The 23,493-nt window shown below is 35.3% G+C and overlaps 1 protein-coding gene across 6 annotated transcripts in view; it reads left to right on the forward strand.

Annotated features, from left to right (window-relative positions):
• The window catches only part of MBD5 (methyl-CpG binding domain protein 5), a 463,202-nt gene extending 442,166 nt beyond the window's left edge, over positions 1-21,036 (forward strand). For 4 of the 6 annotated variants that reach the window (XM_079132466.1, XM_079132465.1, XM_079132467.1 and 1 more), the window contains 3 exons: positions 8,493-8,605; positions 16,965-17,040; positions 20,125-21,036. In XM_079132466.1, coding sequence (XP_078988592.1) covers positions 8,493-8,605; positions 16,965-17,040; positions 20,125-20,196 — 261 coding nt within the window. In that variant the 3' untranslated portion in view covers positions 20,197-21,036. The remainder of the gene's footprint in view (positions 1-8,492; positions 8,606-16,964; positions 17,041-20,124) is intronic. The other 2 variants (XM_079132468.1, XM_079132470.1) reach the window with 1 other exon arrangement.
• Positions 21,037-23,493: the final 2,457 nt, after the last annotated feature.

A 23,493-nucleotide genomic window follows, 5' to 3' on the forward strand; every position in this document is an offset into this window, starting at 1 on the left:
TGGTCTTTTCAGGACCCATCTCACTTTTGCACATAAAAAAGCAAACCACTACTTCACAACATTCTTTTTTCTCTTCTAGTCCACAAAACAAAGGAAGGACTTCCTCAGGCTTTGTTTAATGATGCCCAGTGAACCCAAAGGTGTTACTTCATAATACCAGAAAAAGTGAAATTTCAACATACCTGTCTAACTGCAAGCCAAGTGGCCTTTACTTGATATGTTAGTGACTTTGGTTCATCAAGAAAAGATTAAACTATTTCATATCTGTGTAATACCAAAGCATGATCTACTGGAGAAAGATCTTTTTAATTTGCCCTCTTATCCAAGTGAATCAATTATGATGGAAATTTTATTTGCATAGAATCCCTTAGTGCTCAGCAAAGTTGGATAAATAAAGCCTTGTACACTAATAACCAGGCTTCTGCTTTTAAAAAGGTAAGCAGTGTCTTAAGTTCCCTTCTGTATACTAAAATGCCTGACATTTTAATAAAGTCTAGAGAGAAAGACTAATTCCATAAACAATTTATTTATTATAGTAAAAGCTTATTAATTCTACTTTGCTGATGTGAAAAGTTGGCTCATTTTCCCTGGTTTTTATCTTTGAAGTTTAGAAAAGAAAAGGTTTGCCAAACATTTTAAATAAATCTTCTGAGCCTCTTAACTTTATACTATATGTCCACCAAAGTAAATTAATCTAAGATCCTGTCAGATCCCACCAGATAAAAATCTTGTTAACTCAAGTTTTAAAGTAGATTTATTATCCCTCCCTCCACCCCACAGCCTATCATTTATATTTTTAGTTATACCCTTCTTCTCAGCAAACTAGCCCAAATTCTTTCTGGAGACAGGTAAAGTAGAAAAAACAGTAATTAATTAACATGATCACAGATTACTATTTGAAAGCAAGCTGAGTCCCTCTCTAGTTTTCATGTTGCATGAGTGGTCTTTGATCTAGATAAAGCCAAGGCTATAGTTGGAGCACTGGTATTTGCCAACTCCTGAGATAGCCACCTTGTCTTTAAGTTCATATTTTAGTAGACTCTTGGTCATTGGAGAAAACGAGTTGGTCAGTTCATGATTTTGGAAAGGCATTTTTAAGCTTTGGTGGGTTAGTATATGTAACAGAATGATAATGCATTAGAAATGTTCTGCAGTTTCTGAGATAATTTCCTAAGAGGCTTGATTTCCTAAGCATCACATCTGCATGAACACAGTCTAGAAGGAACTTGGAATGAAAGAGCAGTGTGGCGGAAAGAGGCATGGACTTTGGGCATTCTGAAGTGAGCGTAATCCAAGCTCTGTCAGTTAAGTGGCCCTGTGTAGGTTTGTTATTCTTCCAAGGAGCTGCAGCCTCCTCACCTCTCAAGCGGGAATATTAATTCTTACTCAAAATGATATCTTAAGAATTAGATGAGATGCCACAGTTAGATTGTTCAAGCATTAAAAGTGGCTCAATAAAAATTAGACTAATTTTATCCCTATTTTCTATGTCAGACAATTTATTAATTTGAAAAGTATTCTAGTGGAAATGAAGTAGTTGACTTTAGTTATTGTTTATCAATGCATTTGCCATGTTTAGAGGATTTGCTAATCAGTTTGAGGGCAAAAGATTATAAGGAATATATAATGAATTAAATAGTTCATGACTATTTTATAAACTTCAACACATCACATACAAATTGGTATCTGATTTTAAGTTAGTATTAGCTGTTCATTTCAAGCAAGAGTTTTACCTAGAATCATTTTAAAGCACTCGGTTTGTTGATAAACTTTCTAGTTCCTCTTCTCCCAATGTTTTGAAAAAATATCAACTTTCTTCCCCTAACTTCCTACCTTCCCTGTCCGTACACATACCAATATTAATTAGTAGAGATTGTTAACAGTCTGTGAAAAGTTGGGCTGACTCATGTGTGTATTCCTGTCCTAACATTGAAGCTGCGTGACAGCACTGGAGGGTATTGTGTGCCTTGTATTATATTGTTCAGCAAGTGGCACTCCTTACTAATGTTTTTTCCCTTGGTTATCAGTTTGTAATGAAGTATGTTCTAGGACATAGTTATACTTGTTTTCAGTATACCTGTGCAAGTTTTCTCCAAACCATGAACCTTTATCATTTATGGTTTAGTGGCCAAAAATAGGACCTCAGTGCTTCCAGATCTTGGCACAGTATTAGGGAATTCTTGGAAAGGAAAGTTGCTACCATGGGATTTCACACATATACCATGATGTGAGAAGATTTTTAAGCCTATGCAATTATAGGAGGAAATGGTTATCTTTATTTATTATTTCAGTAATTATTTTAAAATAGAGAAAATGCTTATTTTCTAAAACATTTCATAATTGTCACCTGCCACTTTTAATCTTATAGGAATAAGCCTGAAAAGGTTGCTTCTCATGTAATAATAATCAAAACCTGAAATTCTTAGTTTTCTCTACATAGCTCATTGATTTTACTCTTTTTTTTTTTTTTTTTTTTTTTTTTTTTGTAGTGCTGGGGATTGAACCCAGGGCCTTGTGCTTGCAAGGCAAGCACCCTACCAACTGAGCTATCTCCCCAGCTGCGATTTTACTCTTTTTGAACATTGTCCCATAAGTCTTCATATTTCATAGTTCTTACATTTGATGTGTATTCTGACCTGAACCAAACTTAAGAAAGAATTTATTAACAGAATGGTACCGAAATGTCTCTTTTCAATGAAATACCTGTTGCTGGACAAGTAGAGAAATACGTCTGATTACCAGGAAGATGTCTACAAAAGGCACAGTGGGGCAGGCACCCCTTCTTAAAATCACACTTGGGCTTTTTTCCCACATGGTTGTATTTGGCAGGTATCCATAAAAATAGCTCTCTGAATAGGCACTCAAAACTGACAAAATTCATCATTGTTAAAACTCATAACCAAATTTACTTGGGAACAAGACACTTTGAGTACACAAGTTCAGCATCACACCTTTGACAGTGTGGGGTGTAAGCAGAGATGGCTTCCCTCACATTCCAGGTAAATGTAACTTAAGAGATTGAGTATGGGTATCCACGTGGGATGGTATGCCCTCCTGAGGTGTTTAAACGTTTTACTTAGAACATTCTTTCTGTGATTGATTCTCAGTGTTAGCTAATTTTTTTCCCTTGGTAATACAATTCTCTGTTGAAAGTGTTCTTTGTGTATTTGATTCACTTTACTGTTTCCTTAACTACTGTTAGAAATGAATCCTTTACTTTGTACCCAATGTCCAAAATATTTGGGTTGCATTTCAGCTGCTGGTGTGACAGGGAAAATCAGTACTCTGTTAGCACCAGGATCTCCTTGGAAAGGAAAGAGAATAATTATTGGAAAGTAATAAGGTGTAAAATCCAGGCCAACAAAGTCACCTTCTGATCAAAATTTGAAAGATTATGAAGCACCAAGTAACACCCAAAAATGTGAATATCAGGAAAAAGACTAAAGTGAGCGAAAAGCTTGGGTAAGACTGTAAACTCTACTGGAGTGGATTGTAGAATATAGTGAACTTTTTTCTTCCTGAGCAAGATTAAACAGAAGCAGGAGGCCTATCTCCCTTCACACAGGTACCTGAGATCTAGCGCAGGGTTCTTAAGCCTGATAGCACAATTTTCACATAGATACCAGCAAATGGAATCTAAAATCTGAGGTAAATATGTGCTTCTGTGACATGAACTTTTAAACACTGTTTTCTTAGAAATCTAGTTTATCCAAAACACGTAATTCTATTTACGTATTGTGGATTGACGTGAGATCTGTTATCACATTTAGAGCATTACTCTTCTCCTATAATATAGTTCTGTAGCATTAAAAAAACTTATCAAATGCAAAGAAGAGGTGGGAGTGGTGGCGCACACCTGTAATCCCAGCAGCGTGGAAGACTGAGGCAGGAGGATCGTGAGTGCAAAGCCAGCCTCAGAAATTTAGTGAGGCCCTAAGCAACTCAGCAAGACCCTATCTCTAAATAAAATCTAAAAAAGGGCTGGGAATGTGGCTCAGTGGCTAAGCGCCCCTGGGTTCAATCCCTGGTACAAAAAGAAGCAAAGAGGAAAGGAAGCACCAGAAAAATGCCTCAGATAGTGCCACTGCCCCAAATTGTCATAGTGTGGATCTGATTAGTTCATTTAAAAATGAAAAATTCTAAAAATTACAATTCATTTAGGAGGCTTCTCCATGAGCGCTATTGCTGTTCTATTGCTGGAAGATTGGGTTTATCCTTCTGTTGAATCAATATTTTACATAAGTTATATTATTTATCATCAATTCCCATTCTTTCAAAAATGTTGGAATACTTCATTGAAGTTAGCAGGAGTTAAAGATGTTGTTTTTTGAGATATACACTATCATTTTAAATATTTACTATTTTATAAATGTTTGAAATAATGAACTTAATAAATGCTTCATATTTGCTTATTGATTCAGATCTCTATTTCCCAGAATTTTGCTAAAACTGTGTTTTACCTATACTATTATTTACCTTACATTTTTTCTTTCAATTAATTTACTGATTTATTTATTCATTTAATAAATATTTGTTGGTTATTTATGTACAAGGCACTATTCAGGCCACTTTTAAATTTAAATAACCTTTTTACTCTTGTCCTAAGGTATCATATGTGTGAAATCATAGTCATGATGTTATTTGTATTTTTCTAATATAAATTTGCATAAATATACAACTATTAAAATGTCTGAAGATTTGTTCATGTTCCACCTAAAATAATTTCACATCACCAAGCGATAAGTACTTAGGGAAAGGCAACTTTGGTATTTATAAAAGCACTTCCATGTTCACATCTTTAGATCATCTCAATGACCCATAACGACATGCATGATTATCCCCACTTGACCAAAGAGAGAACTGAAGCCCCGAAAAGCAGCATTCCTAAGACACAAATCACAAGCAGTTCAGGCAGGCCCCAAATTCTGGCCTTCTAACTCTGAGATTGTATTCCTTTCACTATACCATCGCCCCAACCTTTGTAGAAATAGATTGGGAAGTGAAAACTGAAGGGGGAACTTGAGGTCAGCTGTCTGACCTGTTATGAAATCTGTCATGCAGCTTGTGCTCCATCCATTGACCTTTATGTGAAAGCTTTGCCCCAGCACTAACTAGCAGCAAAGAAATCACAAAGAGTGGTATTATCAGGATTAAAGCCTGCAAGGAATTTTTACCTCATCTCTAGTTAACTGGGTCTATTCAAAAGTGAGCCAGAATCATTGATCCAAGCTTTTCTAATATGTACTTTATATCTCATTTTAGAGTGTTGGTGTGGCTTCCTGAAAGATTCCTATTTCCTTTTGGCATAGACTTTAAGTTACTTCTGAGATACTACATGCTGCTGTGCTGACCCCAAACCAAAATTATATTTCCAAATGTTTGGTACGTGACTTCTGAACTAAGTAAACAAGATTCAGCCTTGTTCAGAAAAGTATGACACTGTCATATCTGTGTTTCTAACCCCTCTGAACACACTCTGAGACTATATGTAGGAGAATTATTATATCTAAGGAATTCAAATAAGAGAAAGAAGAGTTTTTAAAAAATATTCAACATAATGTGTATTTATACATAAACTAGTATGTGAACTATAAATGCATCTAAATTACAGGTATCATTTTCCAATTCTTAAATGGCATAGGTGTAAAGAGGTATACCATGATAGCCATTACTGCTAGGATCATTATTGTTAGGATGAGACTGTGGGCAAATTATGACTAAAGAGAAATATAAAAAGTCTTCTCCCAATTTCTCACTAAAATAGGAATGAAACAATTTATGGAACTCTTCTGACTCACAAATATTTAAGAATCCAAGATAATAATTACAGGAAAAGGTATTAAGTATTAAGTACTTTCTCCTTCAATATAAGTTTTAGAAGAATACTTTTGTATGTTTAACCTTTTCTAATGTTACATTTATGTACTTGATTTCCCAGTTCTTTTTTGATGTATAAGTTAACTGAATAATTTATAAGGAAATGTTCATTAAATCATAAAATATGATTTCTATTTGATAAGAAATTTGATTTATTTTGTTCTCTGATACCATTTTTGGGAGTACCTTCAAAGAGTTTCTTAAATATTGTTCAAGCATACAAATATTTCCCCCAGAAATAGCACAGTCTTCATATATATTTCATACATATATAACTCTGAAAGAAATAAAATAAACATTTTCCTCTGGATATGTATGATCTTGTCAGCGCAGAAATGCACAGTGGTGTGGATCTTATTTATATTTAGTTTTAGATAGAACTACTGTTTTCTCTTTTGAGGTCATCGAATCCTTTATGAATAATATAGTTCATAATGACAGTGCCTTAGTGCCTTGAGGTAGATTTAGATGGAGAAACTATAGTAGAAATTAGTTTGGAAAAACAATTAGTTAGGAAAAAAAAAAAAAAAAACACTGGAAAATTGTCCAAGCCTAAAAAATTTGAAGATAAGTTTGGGCAAGTTATCACCTAATTTCTGTAAAACTGTAACTTGATTTAAATAGTTATACTTTATTTTTTAGTGTGCACATATGGTTTTTTGTGTGTAACTTTATATAATTTATATGCATGAAAGGATTGTATGTTTCAATATATGTTTGAGTTAGTCTGGTGGAGTCAGCTGAGTTTTAATTCTGGTCATGCTACTTAAAACTCACAGGTCTCATCTGCAAAATAAAAATATTAGTTTGTAGTATAATCATATTAAATGATAAAACAGTGCCTTTTACATAAAAATGCACAAGAAATATCTTTACTGTTTCTTATTTGTTTAATTAAAAATAAAAATTATGACTTAAATAGTTTTACCTAACAGTTTTTTAAAACTTCAGACCAACAGGGCAAGTTTTCATTGTTGTGTCTTGCTTTGTTTCAATGTGAACCTACATTTTGTGGCCTCGATCCATTTTTGAGATGTCATTACAACAATCTGTATCTAATAGAACTTTAAGTTACAGGACAGCTTTCTTCCTACCTGCAAGAAGTTTATTTAAAAATAAGTGGAATTAGTTTCTGATTCATAAATGTAATGTGCACAGCATCTTTCATATTCCCTTCATGTGACTGAATACAGGATAGAAACTCATTTCCAATGTGAAATGTAAAAATATATTGGGGAATCTTTATTTTATTTTGTTAAACAATACATGGATACACTCAGTTTACTTAAGCTTCTCTAGTGATCTGATAGGACATGTTTCTTTACGCAAAGTGTTGTCTTTTTCTAGCACACAATGGATGGGTACCTCCAATGAACATGTAGGTATGAAATATTTGTATTCATCAGGACAAAGTACAAACTATAAAAAGGAAACCATTTCCATTATTTGTTTTTCTTTTCAATGACCAATTGAAAATGCTTGTACTCAGACATAATAATGGAAACACTTTGTTAATCTTACTGTGTGCTAGATTTGAAAGGGGTCATAAAGAAATTATTTATAAATGACATTTGTGAGTCAGTCATGAAACTTTAAAGGCAAAAGTTAATAATAATTTCCTTGCTTATTAGTATTTATTTTCTTACCCATGAGGCATTTTGATAAACTCTGAATTTTCATGTAAAGTGGGTTGTGATGAGGAGGAGAAACTGTGGTAAGAGATGACTTAAAACTGTGTTTACTCAGCAAGCAACAGTGTTTCTACTGAGATTGATTTTTTTTACAGATCAATAAAAATAGCGAAGTTTTTTTAAATGTATTTTTATTCACTATATTCATACAGGTTTTCCTATGTATTATTTTTCTTGGAGGAAGGTATGGTCCCAAGAACCACGATCCAGATCAACAGGGGCATATATCAAAGGCTACACACAAACCCCCAGCCACTTTCTGGTAGCCACATTCTGTTGGAGTCATAGACTTCACACAGACTGGCACTGATGCTGCAGGACAGGAGAGGGGACATGCCCATTTGGTATTAGCAACACCCTCTTCCCACCTCAGCATGGACTGTGGGTTGCCTACCGTCCTGCTTGTTCTGTAGCTTCTCAGAGCCTAGCATCCTAGATAATAGTTGCTCTGTGCTAGACTGTGCTTAACATGATGTCACATTTTAATGCTCACCTCAAGTCTAGCAGGAATATAAGCGTTATTCTCATCTTAAAGAGGAGGAAACTCAAAAAATCTGTTGGCTCCAAAGCCCACCCTCTTGCCTAACCATGGCTCTTGTCTTCCCCTGATGAAATACCAGTACTCAGTCACTGAGCATCAGGCAGTGGAGAAAGTCAATCATAATTTTTTATTTGTATGATTTTGTGACCTGAGGTTATTTAAATTCCAGGTTTTCTTCCCCTAAACATGATTTTCAAAATGTTGGCAATTTCAAAACCAAAGTTTTTCATTTCCATTGAGGCTGCATCTTGGAGCCACAGAATCAACCTCTAGTTGAATTAGGGCAAAAAATTTTACAGGGCAGTGACGGTCAAGGCTTCCCTCCCCCAGTGCAGCACCTGCTTACACAGCAAGAAAGTAAAAACTGTGTTGAACAATTGCAGGTCTGGGTAATGTGGTTTGGTCTTCATACCTTCACTCAGGTGGAGCCAGAGAAGTTGAAGACACTAACAGAAGGTTTGGAAGCCTACAGCCGAGCCCGGAAAAGGAACAGAAAGTAAGCACTTTTGTTTCCCCAGTTTGTTTTTCAAGGATATGATTGGCTGGTTTTCCTTCAAAGAGACAATGAAATCTCACTGATGTGGTCCATGTTGTAACCTATGTAAGTACAGTTTAATAGTTATCACCAAAAAGGACCATTACAGACAGGCCAAATTAACCATTGCAAAAAATATATTGTTTCCTAACAATAATTTGTGTTTTCACTCTGTGTGGGATTTGCTCCTTTATCAGCTTTTTCCTCACTCCTTCCATCTCCATCCCTCTCTTTTAGTGGGAAAGAAAATATGATTGATGTTTCTTTAAACAGCAATTAAATATGCTCCAGAAGTTTAGTGAGTCTATTCATTTGCAATTCAAATGCTTTGGTGGGGGGAATACACCCAGTTGTACACATGTAAAATATTTTGGCAGATTAGCTATTAGTCATAGTGATGCTAACTAATGATTTTTCGTTGTGGCAGGGGTATGGACTTTAAAATAGGTTTTCTTTGGAATTATAAGAAGTTGAACTTGGGCCATTATTTAATCAAGTTTTTCTGGATTTTTTTTCCTGAGGAAAATGTAGTGCAGATGAAAAAATAATATTAGAAACCATTTTTACTATAATACAATGTTTTATATATCATAATTATTATTTCATATGTACATAGAGAACTACAAATGCACTTCTGTATATGTATATAGAAACTATATCATTGGAATACCTGTCTAGTTGCTATAATTCCTGCATTATCAAATAATTTCATATTAATTTTTATTCATTTATAAAATGATCCTTACATCCTTCCCCCATTTACACCTACCATCCTTTTAAAAATATCACTTTAACTCATATTTGTACATCAAGATATATAAAATGGAGATCAGACTGATTAGTAGTATATCTTGCATAAAAGACTTAGATAATGATACCAATAATATCAGTTAAAGGGCATACTCTTGCCCTTTGTGGTGTTTTCAGTAAATCTTCTCAGAGGCACAATTATAGACATCAATAAATCTTGGGGAGACTCCTCACCTCAATAGACTATCTCATAAAAAGATGACAACAACAGGGCAACTCCTATGTTCCTGTGTGCATACTCTTTGGAAGGCAGCAGTTGGGCACTGATTATGGTGAGGGCTGAGTGAACTGTCAGATAAATTCCCTATATGTCCAATGAGGAACACAGAAATCCAGGTCTCCTCTGCTCTGACTGAAGTGGTACTTCTCTTCTGAGATTAGGGTAGGTTAAGACCAGCAAAATTAATAGCAGTTCTGGATGAAAGGAAAGAAGTTGCAAAATAGCTGCATCACAAATTTTTAGTAGGCCAGTTGCTATACAATATTCAATAGTACTTATATATCTTTGGTGTAAAGATTCCAAAATGTTTCCACAGTGAAGAATTCCATTTACTTGGATTATAGGCAAAAGAGAGTTGATAACACCGAAATGAAATAATGCCTCCAAATATTTAGATACACTGCCTTGAAATGAATTTATTTTGCCCATAGATTTGCTATTAAGCAGTTTCTAAAAGTTAATAAATAACAAACAAAACACAATTTTAAAATCATTTCTTCAGAACCAGTATTATTTGTAGTGAATTAATATGGGCACTAAATGAGGGAATTCTCCTGATCATAACCATAAACTTAGAGTACATATTGGAGAGGTGGAAAGAAAAAAATGTGAAGTAAATATTAGTAAAAATCAGCTTTGTTGATCATACTACTATCTAATCAGTCTGACTTACCTTATAGATACCCAGTAGAATACTTTTTGCACATGTATTTTTAAATTCATTATTTTTTTCCTCCCAGTTACAAGATGGGACAGAATTACTGAGCCAATTTACAAATGAGGACACTCAGACCCAAATATTTTAAATAATTAGTTAAAAGTGACATAACTGATAATGATACATTGAGCCAAATAATTTATTTATTCCCAATTTAATGACACTAATTAAGAAAAAAAGAATCCGTACCAGGCATACTGCTACAGTCCCTGGAGCTCATTCCTAAGTAAAAGAACAGATTCAGAAACAAATAAAATGTGAAAATAGCAATGACAGCAAGATATATAGTGTATTTGGGGATCATAGAGAAATGGCATGAAACCCAAGTAAAGAAAGGGTTCCTAAAAATGATATGTGAAGCAAGCCTTACACTCTACCTAGGTTTGTAACGATATCAATAATATCTATTAAAGGAAATCAGACCAAGATGGGGTGGGGTGGGATAGTGTTTAGATAAGAACAACACTTGGATTTGGAGGAAAGTATCAGATAGGAAGTTATAATAGATGTGGTCAGAGGTAAAGCAGAAATTGGATCATGAAGTGCTTAGCTACGGTCAAAAAGATCTTTATCTAAGTGCCGAGGGCTCAGATGGTTGGATTTTCACTTTAGATATGGATATGGAGGATATGGAGGAGAACAAATTTTAAGAAAACAGTATTGGAGACAGGGAAATCATCTAGGAGCTCAAACTAGAAGACAAGGGAGGAAGAGGACCCAAACCAAGAGGTGGGTAATGAGAGTGGACAAGAATGAGGGTGATCAAGAAATATCGAAGAGGTAAAATTGACAGAGCATGGTGACTGATCACAATGTGAAGGAGGGCAGACAATGAAGGACAGTTGTCAGGTTTTTAGCTTGGGTGACTTGATGATAATGGAAGCACCAACAGGAGTGGGGAGTACAGGGGAAAACCATTGAGTGAAGTTTGGGGTGCCTGTGTATAGGCTGGACTCACAAGCCTGAAACTGAGAGAGGTAGTACTTGACAATGTGAAACGACTGTAGTCACACAGAGATACATTGATCAACTTGAAGAATGGTAGGTGTTGAATGCTGGAAAAACTGAACACTTAACAGAAAGAATAAAGAAGATGGGAAGTATGATCTTAAAGAGAGGAGAATCAGGGAAGGGGATAGGGTCTTAGAAGACAAAGATTGAAAATTTCCTGGATGATGAAATGACAGAAGTCCAGTAAGATAAGAACTGAAGATCTCCATTGTTGGGCGGTTTGGAGGCCATTGGTGACATTAGTGAGCAAGTTTCAGTGCAGCAGTGGGGAAACAAAGTACTCCTGGGTTGGAGAGGGAATAAGGATAAGAAAGTAGAGGAGTAGATAGAGGCTATTTGTTCTCCTTTCTACACATGAATAGAGTCCTTGGGGAAAAAACAATGAAGAAGAATCTTTAAGATGACAAAGATTTTACCACTTTGGTAGACTCAGGAGAAGAAAAGAGGAAACATCTGCGAAAGGAAGGCGGCCTTTGGAATGAAAGGGTTAAGAGGTTGGTTTTGAACTGGGTTCAGATCCTATTTCTGTGATTTCATAGCTGTGTACCTTTAGGGATGTTGCTTGACCTCTCTAAATTCTTCATTTCTAAAACAGGCATATTTCTTCCTATATTTGGATTGTTATAATACACAGGAGTTGGCTAATGATATTTAGTAAATGGCTATTTTTATTATAAAAAATATTTTTGCCAGTTGAAACATTCTACCACCATATTAGATATTTAGAACTTTATGTAGTTTTTTTGTTTTGTTTTGTTTTTGTGTTTTTGGTACTGGGGATCGAACCCAGGAGCTTAACACTGAGCCACATCCCCAGTTCCCCCTTTTTTGTAAATGATCACTTATTTTTTATTACCATAATTCTTTAATAATGTCTGTCAAAATTGAGCCCAGTCCTTTTTTATATTTTATTTAGAGACAGGGTCTTACTAGAACTCTCGGTCCTCCTCCTGCCTCAGTCACCTGCCAAGCTGGGATTACAGGTGTGTACCACCATGCCCAGCTCATGTAGTTGTTTGAACCCTTATTATCTGAAACCAAACTATACAGTAAATAAATATTTTTAAACAGAGGTACTAATTGCATCCCAATCATATAATAATAGGATAAAATGTTTATATAACATTATTCAGGGGAATTTTGTACTTAAAAACAGATATAGCTTTATAAAAGAAAATTTCCATATCTTTTCACTGTGTTACAGTTTTCATTTAAATGAGGATCAAATCTTCTACTTGTACAATTTTTTGGTAGGCTGATATTTTATGAAGCTGGAAAGTGCTGAAGTGATAAAATAAATCTTACTTTCATGCTAAACCATGAAATGATACTTAGCTTCTTACATTTTCTTCAATCTGCTTGCTTTCTCTATGTATTTGATTTTCAGACTGTAGGGTTCTTGACTTTCAGTTCTCACTTAAATTTGTTCTGTTCTACCTGCAGTGAGTCACAGTCATTCTGAACTGTCACTAGAGTAACGTGCCATTTCTCAATTCCCTCTTATTTCTTGTATCATTCACAGATCTGTACCTGGCCTTTTCCCCCTCTAATTAGCGAAGATAAGGATAATGTGTGACAATATAGGCAATGAAGTTGAGAAGTGGCAATTATCTCCATTAATAATTAGAAAGGTGATTATATGAACATCTATTGCTTAATCAAGTAGGTTTTAGAGTGTCCATTAGTAAAAATGTTTATTATTAAATGTCAGCAGGGAAAAGAAAATAGTAGAGGAGACTCCATGGGGAGGCCCTCTAGACTGGAAGACTAAATTTTGACTAATTGTTCATTTCATGAACTCATGGAGCTTTCTCTTCCTCTTTTAAATTAATTCTTCCCTGACCTAACCAGTTAGTGTGCAAATTGGTTTGCAGATTTGACATCTGGGAGAATCTGCCTTTACCTCTTGATTCTCATCATACATTCAAATAATTTCATGCTCTACATCTCTGCATTTATTCTCTCTTCCAAAAGTAGTAATTTCTTCCTCTACTAATTGTTTTAACTTTACTACAGGCAAAACATTATATGAATTTCACTTAAGTTATTGTTAGGTTTTTACAAACATTTTAAATATTTTGCTGAAGAAAAAGATAAAAAATTGCTTAAATTCCAACTTTTCATTCAACAAGTAATATTTGAATCATTTTTGTGCTATAATGATAATGTTATTGCATTTTTTCATAAAGAATTTTATACTCTATTCCTTTTGAAAATTATTTCTAGTGAAAAATACATTTTATTACTTAATTATAATTGATTTCACCCATTATGCCTAAAAAGTCAAACAAGTCAAAAACAATTGTTATAACACTTATTTCGTAAGATTGTTATCAGGGTTAAATGAGATAATGTATGTAAAAAATGTAGCTCAAGTTTTGAATGTGGACTGTTTTCAATAAATAGTAGATATTCTTGTTATTAAGAGTTAAGGAGAGGACTTGGGTTGTGGTAAATCTCAGTGGTAAAGCACTTGCCTAAGCATGTGTGAGGCACTGGGTTCAATTCTCAGCACAACGTATATATAGATTAATGTCCATTGAAAACTAAAAAATTAAAATTAAAAAAAAAAAGAGTCAAGGAGAGAAACCCATTTCTCTAATAGTTTCTCAAGTTCTCTGATAGTTTACCTTTGTCTTAGACATTTACTTTTGTTTGTTTTGCATGCTGGGGATTGAACCCAAAGCCTCACTCATGTTAGGCAAGCACTCTAGAAAGCCACATCCCAGGATTATTTTAACTATTTAGAACTTTTTAGATACAGTCAATTTTTTTTCAATAATAAGGATTATTATATTTATTTTTTCTGTTTTTTTATTTGTTCTTTTTAGATATACACAACAGTATATGCAGTAGAATGCATTTTGACATGTTATACATACATGGAGTATAACTTATCCTAATTAGGATCCCATTCTTGTGGTTGAATATGATGTGGAGTTATACTGGTCATATATTCATATATGAACATAGGAACGTTATGTCCGATTCATCCTACAGTCTTTCCTGTTCTAAACCTGTAAGATATTTTTTGGGTGGGGAGTGGGAGTGGATACTAGGGGTTGAACTTAGGGGCACTTGACCACTGAGCCACATTCCCAGCCCTATTTTGTATTTTCTTTAGAGACAGAGTCTCACTGAGTGGCTTAGTGCCTTGCTTTGAACTTTTGATCCTCCTGCCTCAGGATGCACTACCACGCCTGGCTCTAAACCTATAAGATTTTATAATCAAAACATATAACAACTAAATATCCTTTAAAACTAATGTCCATACTTCTCAAAACAAAAAAAAAATATTAAGGATACATTATTGAACACATTATAGAAAGCATGATATTGCTGAGTCATTTGTCAGTGCATGTTACTGTCTTGATCATTCAACAAACAGCCCTCAAAAAGTTCCCAGTCCAATCTTAGCCAAACTCAGATGACCCTGTGGACTCCTGAGACTAGAGTCCCTCTTATTCACCCAGGATCACACTTTGCAAACACCTCATTGGGAAAACAACTCAGACTGACTCCCAAAGTGGCCACGACCCCTTAACACAGGAATGGGAAAGTAAGAAACAATGCCAATGTAAAGAAAAAACGCTGAGCATTGGTAATGAGAAAGGAATGCATTCTATCAACTTGAATAGTGCTCATAAACAATGGTAAAGGGAAAAGGGGCGACTGAATGTCATGACACTTGGGCACATATTAAAAACACAGAAAATACTAAGTCCTGTTTATGGATGTGTCATGTAAGATATAAAAACGGACCAGAAGTTGGGGAGGAATGTGGGAGAGAATGTAACTGGGAACTGTGGACAAATGGGAACTCCAAATTTACTTTTTAAAAATAAAACTTAAGTGAAATATGTAGTTTATTGACAGTTCATTCTGGGGAGGGGGTTTATTAGGGTTGTTATTTTATTCTGTGCTCTTCTCTGCATTGTTTAACTTTCTAAAAATGAATGAGAAAAAAATAAAAGCTAAAGGCTATCTTACAAGACCAACAAGCCAGGGAGGGTTGGTGCTATATTGTTTTTATAATTTGGTTTAAACAAATACTCTTAATCTTTCCTTTTGGTTAAACTGACTTAAGTGCATACATAGCTTCCAAAACAGGACCATCCATGCTTGCTGTGGACAAATGTTTTTATTTAGCAAATATATGCAGCATTTATAGTGTACCTAGAAGTGTAAAACTCAGAGGTGGAAAACTAAGAGTTCTCTAAAAGGCAGAAATCTAAAGTGAAATATATGAATTGTCTCGTCATGGTGTATTAAGGATAAAACCTAATAAGGGCTGTGGTGAACCAAAAGGCTTCTTCTGAAGTCGTTGCACTGAAGTTCAGAATGCTTCTACATTCTGCTAGCCAAACTAAATGGGACTCTGAGCCAAATCCTCCCACAACTGCAAATTTCCTGTCTCCATGTGTTGCTGAGTTGGGACTTAAGTCTTGAAAAGCCATATGAATAGCATGTCATGAAAAAGTTTGGTTTGCCTCTGCAGCTTCTCTAGTAATTGATAAATGAAATGAGACTGGGGTTGTGGCTTAGGCATAGCGTGTTTGGTATGTGTAAGGCACTAGGTTCTATTCTCAGCACCACATATAAAATAAATAAATAAGTAAAATAAAGGTTCATCAACACCTTAATATATATATATATTTTTCAAGATAAATGAAATTATTTGCCTTCATAATAGTTAAGTAATTATGTGCATAAAGGAGGAAAAACAAGTTAATAGGATGTGCACAGGGTTAAAAAAAACACAGAAAGGGATAGCATGAATTTGCCTGATTCTAGTAATCAGTGTCAGAGTTTCATAGATAGTTTATAGTTTTTAAAAATGACAGATGTGCCATGTGTTATTCAGTCCAAACATACATAATGGAATGCTGAGTGGAGAGAAAAAGTCAAAGGAGTGATAGGTACCCTGAAACCATCATTCTTTATCCATTCAAATAGTTACATTATTTTGGTTTTAGGGAAAATATGGTGGGGACTAGGCTCGGAGCTTCAGGTGTGGCAAGTTAAGAAGAAATTTCTCAACTGATAAGTGCACCAGAATTTTAGCCTTCACTCCTTCACTTGCTCAATTCCAGAAGCCAGGATGCTCCAGAGAGGGCAGAGGGAGCTCCCTAGTGGCCAGAGCCTGCAGTTCAGCCCCTCCACCGTTAAGCCACAAACCAGCAGATGACAGTCAGAGAAAAGGCAGTTGCAGAACAGGCTGGATTCAGGGAAGATGAGTTGCATTGGTGGGTGGGAAAAAAGACCCCTGGCCCCACTTTCTTCCCAAATCATCAGACTATGGAAGTAGCATGTAGAAGGGGAAAGAATCCATTTCTCCCCATTTCATGTGTTTAATTTTCTTAGTAGCTTTCTGACTTTAATCATTAGTATTCAGTGATGAGAAACACAGAATAGTATTTTGTCACCTGAATTTTCCAAATGTGACTATAAATTGACTTTCTCTGGTGGAATTGGTACTTTTGTTTTTTGATTAGGAAATCAAATTAAAATTTTTGTTTCTTTAATTTATTAATCTGGTGTGTTGTTTTCATTAATTCCAGAAGTGGGAAGCTAAATAACCATTTAGAAGCTGCTATTCATGAGGCCATGAGTGAACTGGACAAAATGTCTGGGACTGTAAGTTAATTTATTTTTCCATTATACCATGTTTCATTGAAAATAAATTGTATTACACTTTTTGGCAAAGTCTCTCAAATATTGTTGAGCAACCCATGCAGCAATAGTAAATTACTAGGCTAAGAAAGAAGACTAATATCAGGAAAGACTTAAAGTCATTTAAGAAAAAAATAACCTAAAAGAATTAACAACATCCTTTTTTCTGATATAAGTAACTTTTGGTTTCCTACATAACCTTCTTTTAAAAAGTGAACAGAGTATATTGAAGTTCAAACCACAGCTTTCTGCACTGACTTTGTGAAGAGCATTAGCCATTAGTGCTATCTAAATATTCAGCAATGCAAATTTCACTCTGTCCATTGGACAAAAAAGTGAAATTGGAAAGTTGGGTCAAGATCAAAGGTATTTAGATCTTTCATTTTCCTTCTACTGTTACCTTAAAAATATTTGACACAAAATTATGTTGTTAAATTATAAACTATAAACTCAGGTTTTAAGGTAGTATCTATTTTTTACATTTTTTTATTGAACAGTACATATAATAGTGTTCAATGTGAGAAATTTAATCATTACCCTTTCATTCACATATTGATTCATATAAACACCCAAAATATAATTTTAGAAATCCCTAAAAAGTGTGAATTATCTACAACTATATAGCAATGGAAGGAAACTTCTTTTACTTGACACTTTTTTAGTCTTATTGCATTTTTATACCTTTATTTTATTTATTTATATTGATATGGTGCTAAGTGCTCTACCACTGAGCTACAGCCCCAGCCCTTAACAAGATTATCTGAATTTCAACAACCCTCTAATGGCTACTAAATGATAAATGGACGTTAGAGATTGACAAAAATGTTAGGATTCATATGGGCTTAAGAGATTTTGTAATCCAACCCATCATTTCATAAATAAGTAGATTGAGACCCTGAGACATTAAATTTTCCTGCAGAATTATAGGAAAGGTCTAGATCAGAGATTATAAATTCAGATGTCTTCTAGGGTCAAGCAAATAATGTCAGGTATGAGAACAAGAGCAATTGGAATGAACTGAAAAAGACTAGAAAAGTGCACAGGTTGAGTAGGCTACCTACCAACTCCTGGTCCTTGTAACCCAACTTGGCAAAGGCCGTTGTTCACTTGAGTCTGGTCCTGGCTGAGGACACTGTTATTCCACATGTTCATTCAGGGACCCAGATCCTTTCTATATCGAGTGTCCACCGTTCCTCAGGACATCAGAGTGTTCCCTTTTGCATCCCGTCTAAGAGGTGAAAGAAGAATGGGTGCAGAGAACTCTCAGCATAGTTCCCACAGCCCTGGCCCAATGATATGGCTGCCTTACGAAAGTGGTGTAGGCACTGTGGAAAGCAATGTGCCTGCCCAGAAAAAAGAGAAAATGGGTTTGGCCATCATCTCACTATTCTCTGCCTCAGGACATTTGACCTTTGTGGCCAATGGACAGCTCAGAGTGGTGAGAACTATGCAGCCTCAGGCACGCGCTCTCTCCTGTGGTTCCTTCTTCCACACTCCAGCAGGTGTCAGCTATGTGGGAATCTGTGCTAGTGTGGTAAGATCTCACCATTTTTCATGACAAGCCAGAAGTCTAGAAATATACTTTTCTCATTTTTTCAACTATCTTAAAAATATTAAATGAAATACCTTTTCAGGCCACAATTTGTCCATAGACTACTAGTTTATAATCTTAAATAAAGATTTCTTTCTTTAATTATAAAAAGCCTTCAGTTAAGGCTTCCCATTATAGTTATTTTTTAAATGTATACAGAGAGGATTAGGAGGAAGAGGCGTTTAAAGAACTCATAAACATTATTTAAAATTTTAAAATATCATTTTTAAAAAGCATTCTTCATTTGACTAAGTAGCATTAGCATCTACCGTTAGCTAAACTTTTTTTTTTTTTCTCGATGCTGGAGATGGAACTCAGGACCTCATCTCACACCTTCTAGGAAAGCACTCTACCACTAAGTTAAATACCCAGCCTCTAAATATTATTTTTAAGTGTATAATCAAGCCAACTTGTGGTGGATCCCAAGAACTGATTGTGCACATCTCTTCCTAACTTAAGTTCTGTGACATCATGTTGTTAGGTTGCATTGGCCATGGTGGAAGTATTTACACCACAGAAATTGGCAAGTGCTATAGTGGCTCTGTGTTCAAGTTAAGCATCTGCTGTGCCACTGCCTTGAGCCCAAGCTTCCTTTCCTGGGTCTTGACCTTACTCCCTCAGTAGACACATTACAATGTGAGGCACCTGATTATCTTGTCACTGCTCCTCAACATCATATCTGCTATCTAATGCTCTAGTACTGTTCAACCTCTGCTCACTGAGATGCACAGCCTCAAATGCTGCTAGTTTCTGTATTACTATAAAGATGAATTGAATTGAATGAAATGGAGCAAGTTATGTTATATGCCTTTATGAATATGTCACAAAGAGCCCACCATTATATATAACTATAATGCACTAATAAAAACTTGAACATTTTTAAAAAGATGAGCTGAATTAACTACTCTTCCTAGAGTATACAAACTCAGACCTGCCAACAGATGGTAGTGATATTCTATTTTCCATCCTGATTCTTCTCAGAAACAAACATCCTTGGGCTGTGCTACGTGTATGTGTTCTTATGATCTTTGACACTTCTTAGTAGTTGTAAAATAAGTAGGGTGATGAAGTGAAAAACATGTCAGGTATGTATTTACGTACTTTTCCAGGCTGTAGAGAAATTGATGATCTTTGGCAGGACAGACTTCATTTTTGTTCTGAGTGTACAATGGAGGTGGCACTGAATTCCCCACACGAGCTTTCTTCAGTTCTTCCTTGTGTTCCACTCTTTACTGGAGACCTCAGAGTATTGCTCTGCTTTTCAGTGTCTAGTATTCCCCAACCTGCTACTGACTGTAGGCACACTGAGGTCTTGGCAAAGATTTTAAACACCTCAGGATATCAGTGATTGAAAGTGAAAATCAGAGTCTGTTCCCTACCCTATGTCTTTGCCAGAAATCATGTAGTGTTTGTGATTTCAACCACTTTTGTTATTGTTTTTACCTTTTTATTTTCAGGTTCACCAAATCCCACAGGGAGACAGACAAATGAGACCCCCCAAACCCAAGAGGAGGAAGATCTCCAGATAACAGAGACTACTCCACTAATGCGCAGTGTTTATCAAAGGAACATGCACAGATGTATCTGTATATAGGTATTGATATGGCCATAGTTATATCAATATATAAACTATGGCAGATAGTTACTACCACAGGGTGCTAAAAGAAACAGTGATAAAAAATTGTTTGATCAGGAAGGATAATGAATGCTGGAAAAACCAATCACAATCCCTGTATGATGAGAGTGATCAATGGTCAAGAGATTACTGAGAAACTCTTTTTCTATAATACTGAAATTGTGATTATGAGAAATAGTCCAAATGTTTCTGAAAAATTTTCAATGTTGTATATAGAAAATACAGAATTTCATGGTGATATCAGAAATGTAAATATTGTACAATATTGTCATGTACAAGCGTACCTAATGCACACTTTATCTTTTATTGTACAAAGAAATAGTGTACAAAATCCTTTGGTTTCTATGGAGTACACCTACCAGAGACTACCAGTGTAAAGTGATAAATAAAAATACAACCTAAATGCTTTTCTATGATAATGTAAAAGATGCTGTTTTTGTATTTAACAGCAGAGAAAAGGCATGACGATGTAATATCTGAATTATGACATACACTGCACACCACTGAGTGTCCATTTATATTGTCTATTTGGAATGAACCTTGCCTGGAAGCACTGGACTCAATTTTGGGTGTTTAGAAAATTGCAACCTTACAGATTTGTAAAGGGATGAGGGCTCACAGGTCTAAATTAAGAATTCAGAAACTGCAACCATTTGTTGCATATTTTTTTTACCTAAGTTTTAAAATAGAATAGGTTTTATAAAAAAAAAACTTAGATGGAATATTTTACTCAGTCATTTCTGTAGTTAATATTTGATAGCCACCTGTTGAACTAGATAGATTACCAGCATTGATGCTCAGAATTAAGGTTCTTTTGCAAATGATATCTGACAAGTTAAAACTTTCTATTTCCACACATGGAGGCAAAATCCCCACTTTGAAATCATTTCAAAGGTAAGGGTGATTATAGTTCAGTTTTTCAAATAATGGCAAAAATAAATACAAATCATCAAACCTAACTTCGTATCCACTTATCAGTATTCCTTAACCAAGAAGTTGAGGTGGCTTACAAAATTATTAGCAATGGTAATTTTTTATCAGTATTATGTAACATATCAGATTTATTTTATTTAAAGAATTATTTATACCATTAACAGATTCTTATATATATATTAATGTGGCTGAAATGTGCAGGTTAAATCTATTAGCCAAATTATTTATATTATATGAAGTAAGAAAAAAATGTGAAACAAATGTAGAGAGAAAATACCACATTACAGTGTACAAACCTATAACTGTGAGCCATTGTAAAGTACAAGGTAATTAATAAGAAATGTAGCACAACATAACTTCCCATCTATTTTTTATAGTTTTTGTGGTGGTGGTATAACCCTGTCTCTGAGGCAGTTAAGCAAAGTTTCAGACCACCAGACTTCAGTTAATGATTATCAAAAGAAGGGGTCCATTATTCCTTTTTCTTGGATCCACCAGCCCTCACCCCCAAACCACAGAGCACTGCCTGTCCTCCAGCTAGGGGTTCACTGATGGCCTAATGCTCAGCTGCTGTATCCCTAAATGCCACCACCTCCCCACTCCTCTCCCGTCCACTCTGCAAATTCCACAGTCCTGTCATGTAGCAGAGTTCCAGTAACTCAGGAAAAAGGAGACCAAGGTCATTCCTCAAGTTGGTTTCTTGGGGCCACAGCACAGAGCATGCCACCAGGGCTGACTTTTCATAGCAACAATTCTTAGTTCTTCCTCCGTGTCCCCTGTGTCTTTCTGTCCCTTCTGTTACCAACCTCACCCCTACCCTTGAAGCCTGATGGAATGCAACTGGCTACACTAGGCTTCATGGCCTGGAAGTAGAAATCCTTCCTTCATAGGGTAGGTTCATTTTGTCTTCTGTATATCAGTGGGATTGCCCACCTCATCCTTCCTGCAATCTCAGGAAGTAATCTTTGTGTAGTTTAGGTGACACATTTTTGTTGTAAGTTGATCTATTTAAACCATTAATGTTCATTTTTTGCACCAACCTGCTTTTCTACTGTTTTGTCTGCACAGTTGTGTTTATTCACAGATAGATGCATAAGTGTGTTTGTATGTTGGGTATGTCTGCATGTGATGTGTTGATATACAGAAGACGTTTATAGTCTTTATGTTTTTAAAAATTTATTTATTTTTTTTATTTTTGCAGACTGCATTTTGATTCATTGTACACAAACGGGGTACAACTTTTCATTTCTATGGTTGTGCACGATGTAGATTCATACCATTCGTGTAATCATACATGTACATAGGGTATTGATGTCTGTCTCATTCCACCATCTTCGTACCCCTCCTTCTCCCTCTCATGTCCCTCTATGTAATCTAAAGTTCCTCCATTCTTCTCTCAGCCCCCCCCCCCCCCCCCCCCCATTATGTATCATCACCTACTTATCAGGGAAAACATTCGGCCTTTGGTTTTTTGGGCTTGGCTTATTTGACTTAGCATGATATTCTCCAATTCCATCCATATATCTGCAAATGCCATAACAGTCTTTGACTCTCTGTTTTCACAGAGTTTATGTCAACCAAGTCTGCCTTTGGGTATTTTGAGGGATTCAGTTCACTCTTCCCCATCATTGTATACTTTACATCAGTAGACCATGTAAAGTATGTTTCTGCCCATGATTTCACTGGTTGCTTATGGCTTGATGTGGGTACTAGGTATAGTTGTCTCAGTCCACTTGGGGTTCTTTTTTCCTCTCTTACAGTTGGATGGTTTCATGTAAGCAGTTAATGTAAATATTGTTAGCATTTTAGGTCATGCAGTGATGTAACATTTTTTTAAAAATGTTGCACCTACTTTACGATTAAAAAATTGGTCACACATACTTCAATTCTGCCCATAGAACTATTTCTTTCTCTTTGTATTGAAGCCAATTCATTTTTTCCAAATGAAGGCTAGTCCTTCTATTTTAGTACATTTTTTTATTCCCTAAAATCAACTTTAAAAAAAAAATCCAAGAATGGGAACAGAATGAAAAATTTTGCTCCTTTAAAGATCATAATAGTCCCTGCTATAAAAGGAAATCAGTTTTACTTTGTGTCCCTTAACAGTCCTAGGAAGTTCAAGGAGAGTAAACTACATGTTTAAGTAGTTTTAAAAGATTATTTCAAATGAGTGAAAATTAACTGAGCAGCTCTTGTATGGTTTGTCTTGTTTGTAGCATTAAAAGCAATCCAGGGTTTTTATTTATTTAAAGGGACA

Source organism: Sciurus vulgaris (genome assembly GCF_902686455.1).
Source record: "Sciurus vulgaris genome assembly, chromosome: 3".
NCBI lineage: Eukaryota > Metazoa > Chordata > Mammalia > Rodentia > Sciuridae > Sciurus > Sciurus vulgaris.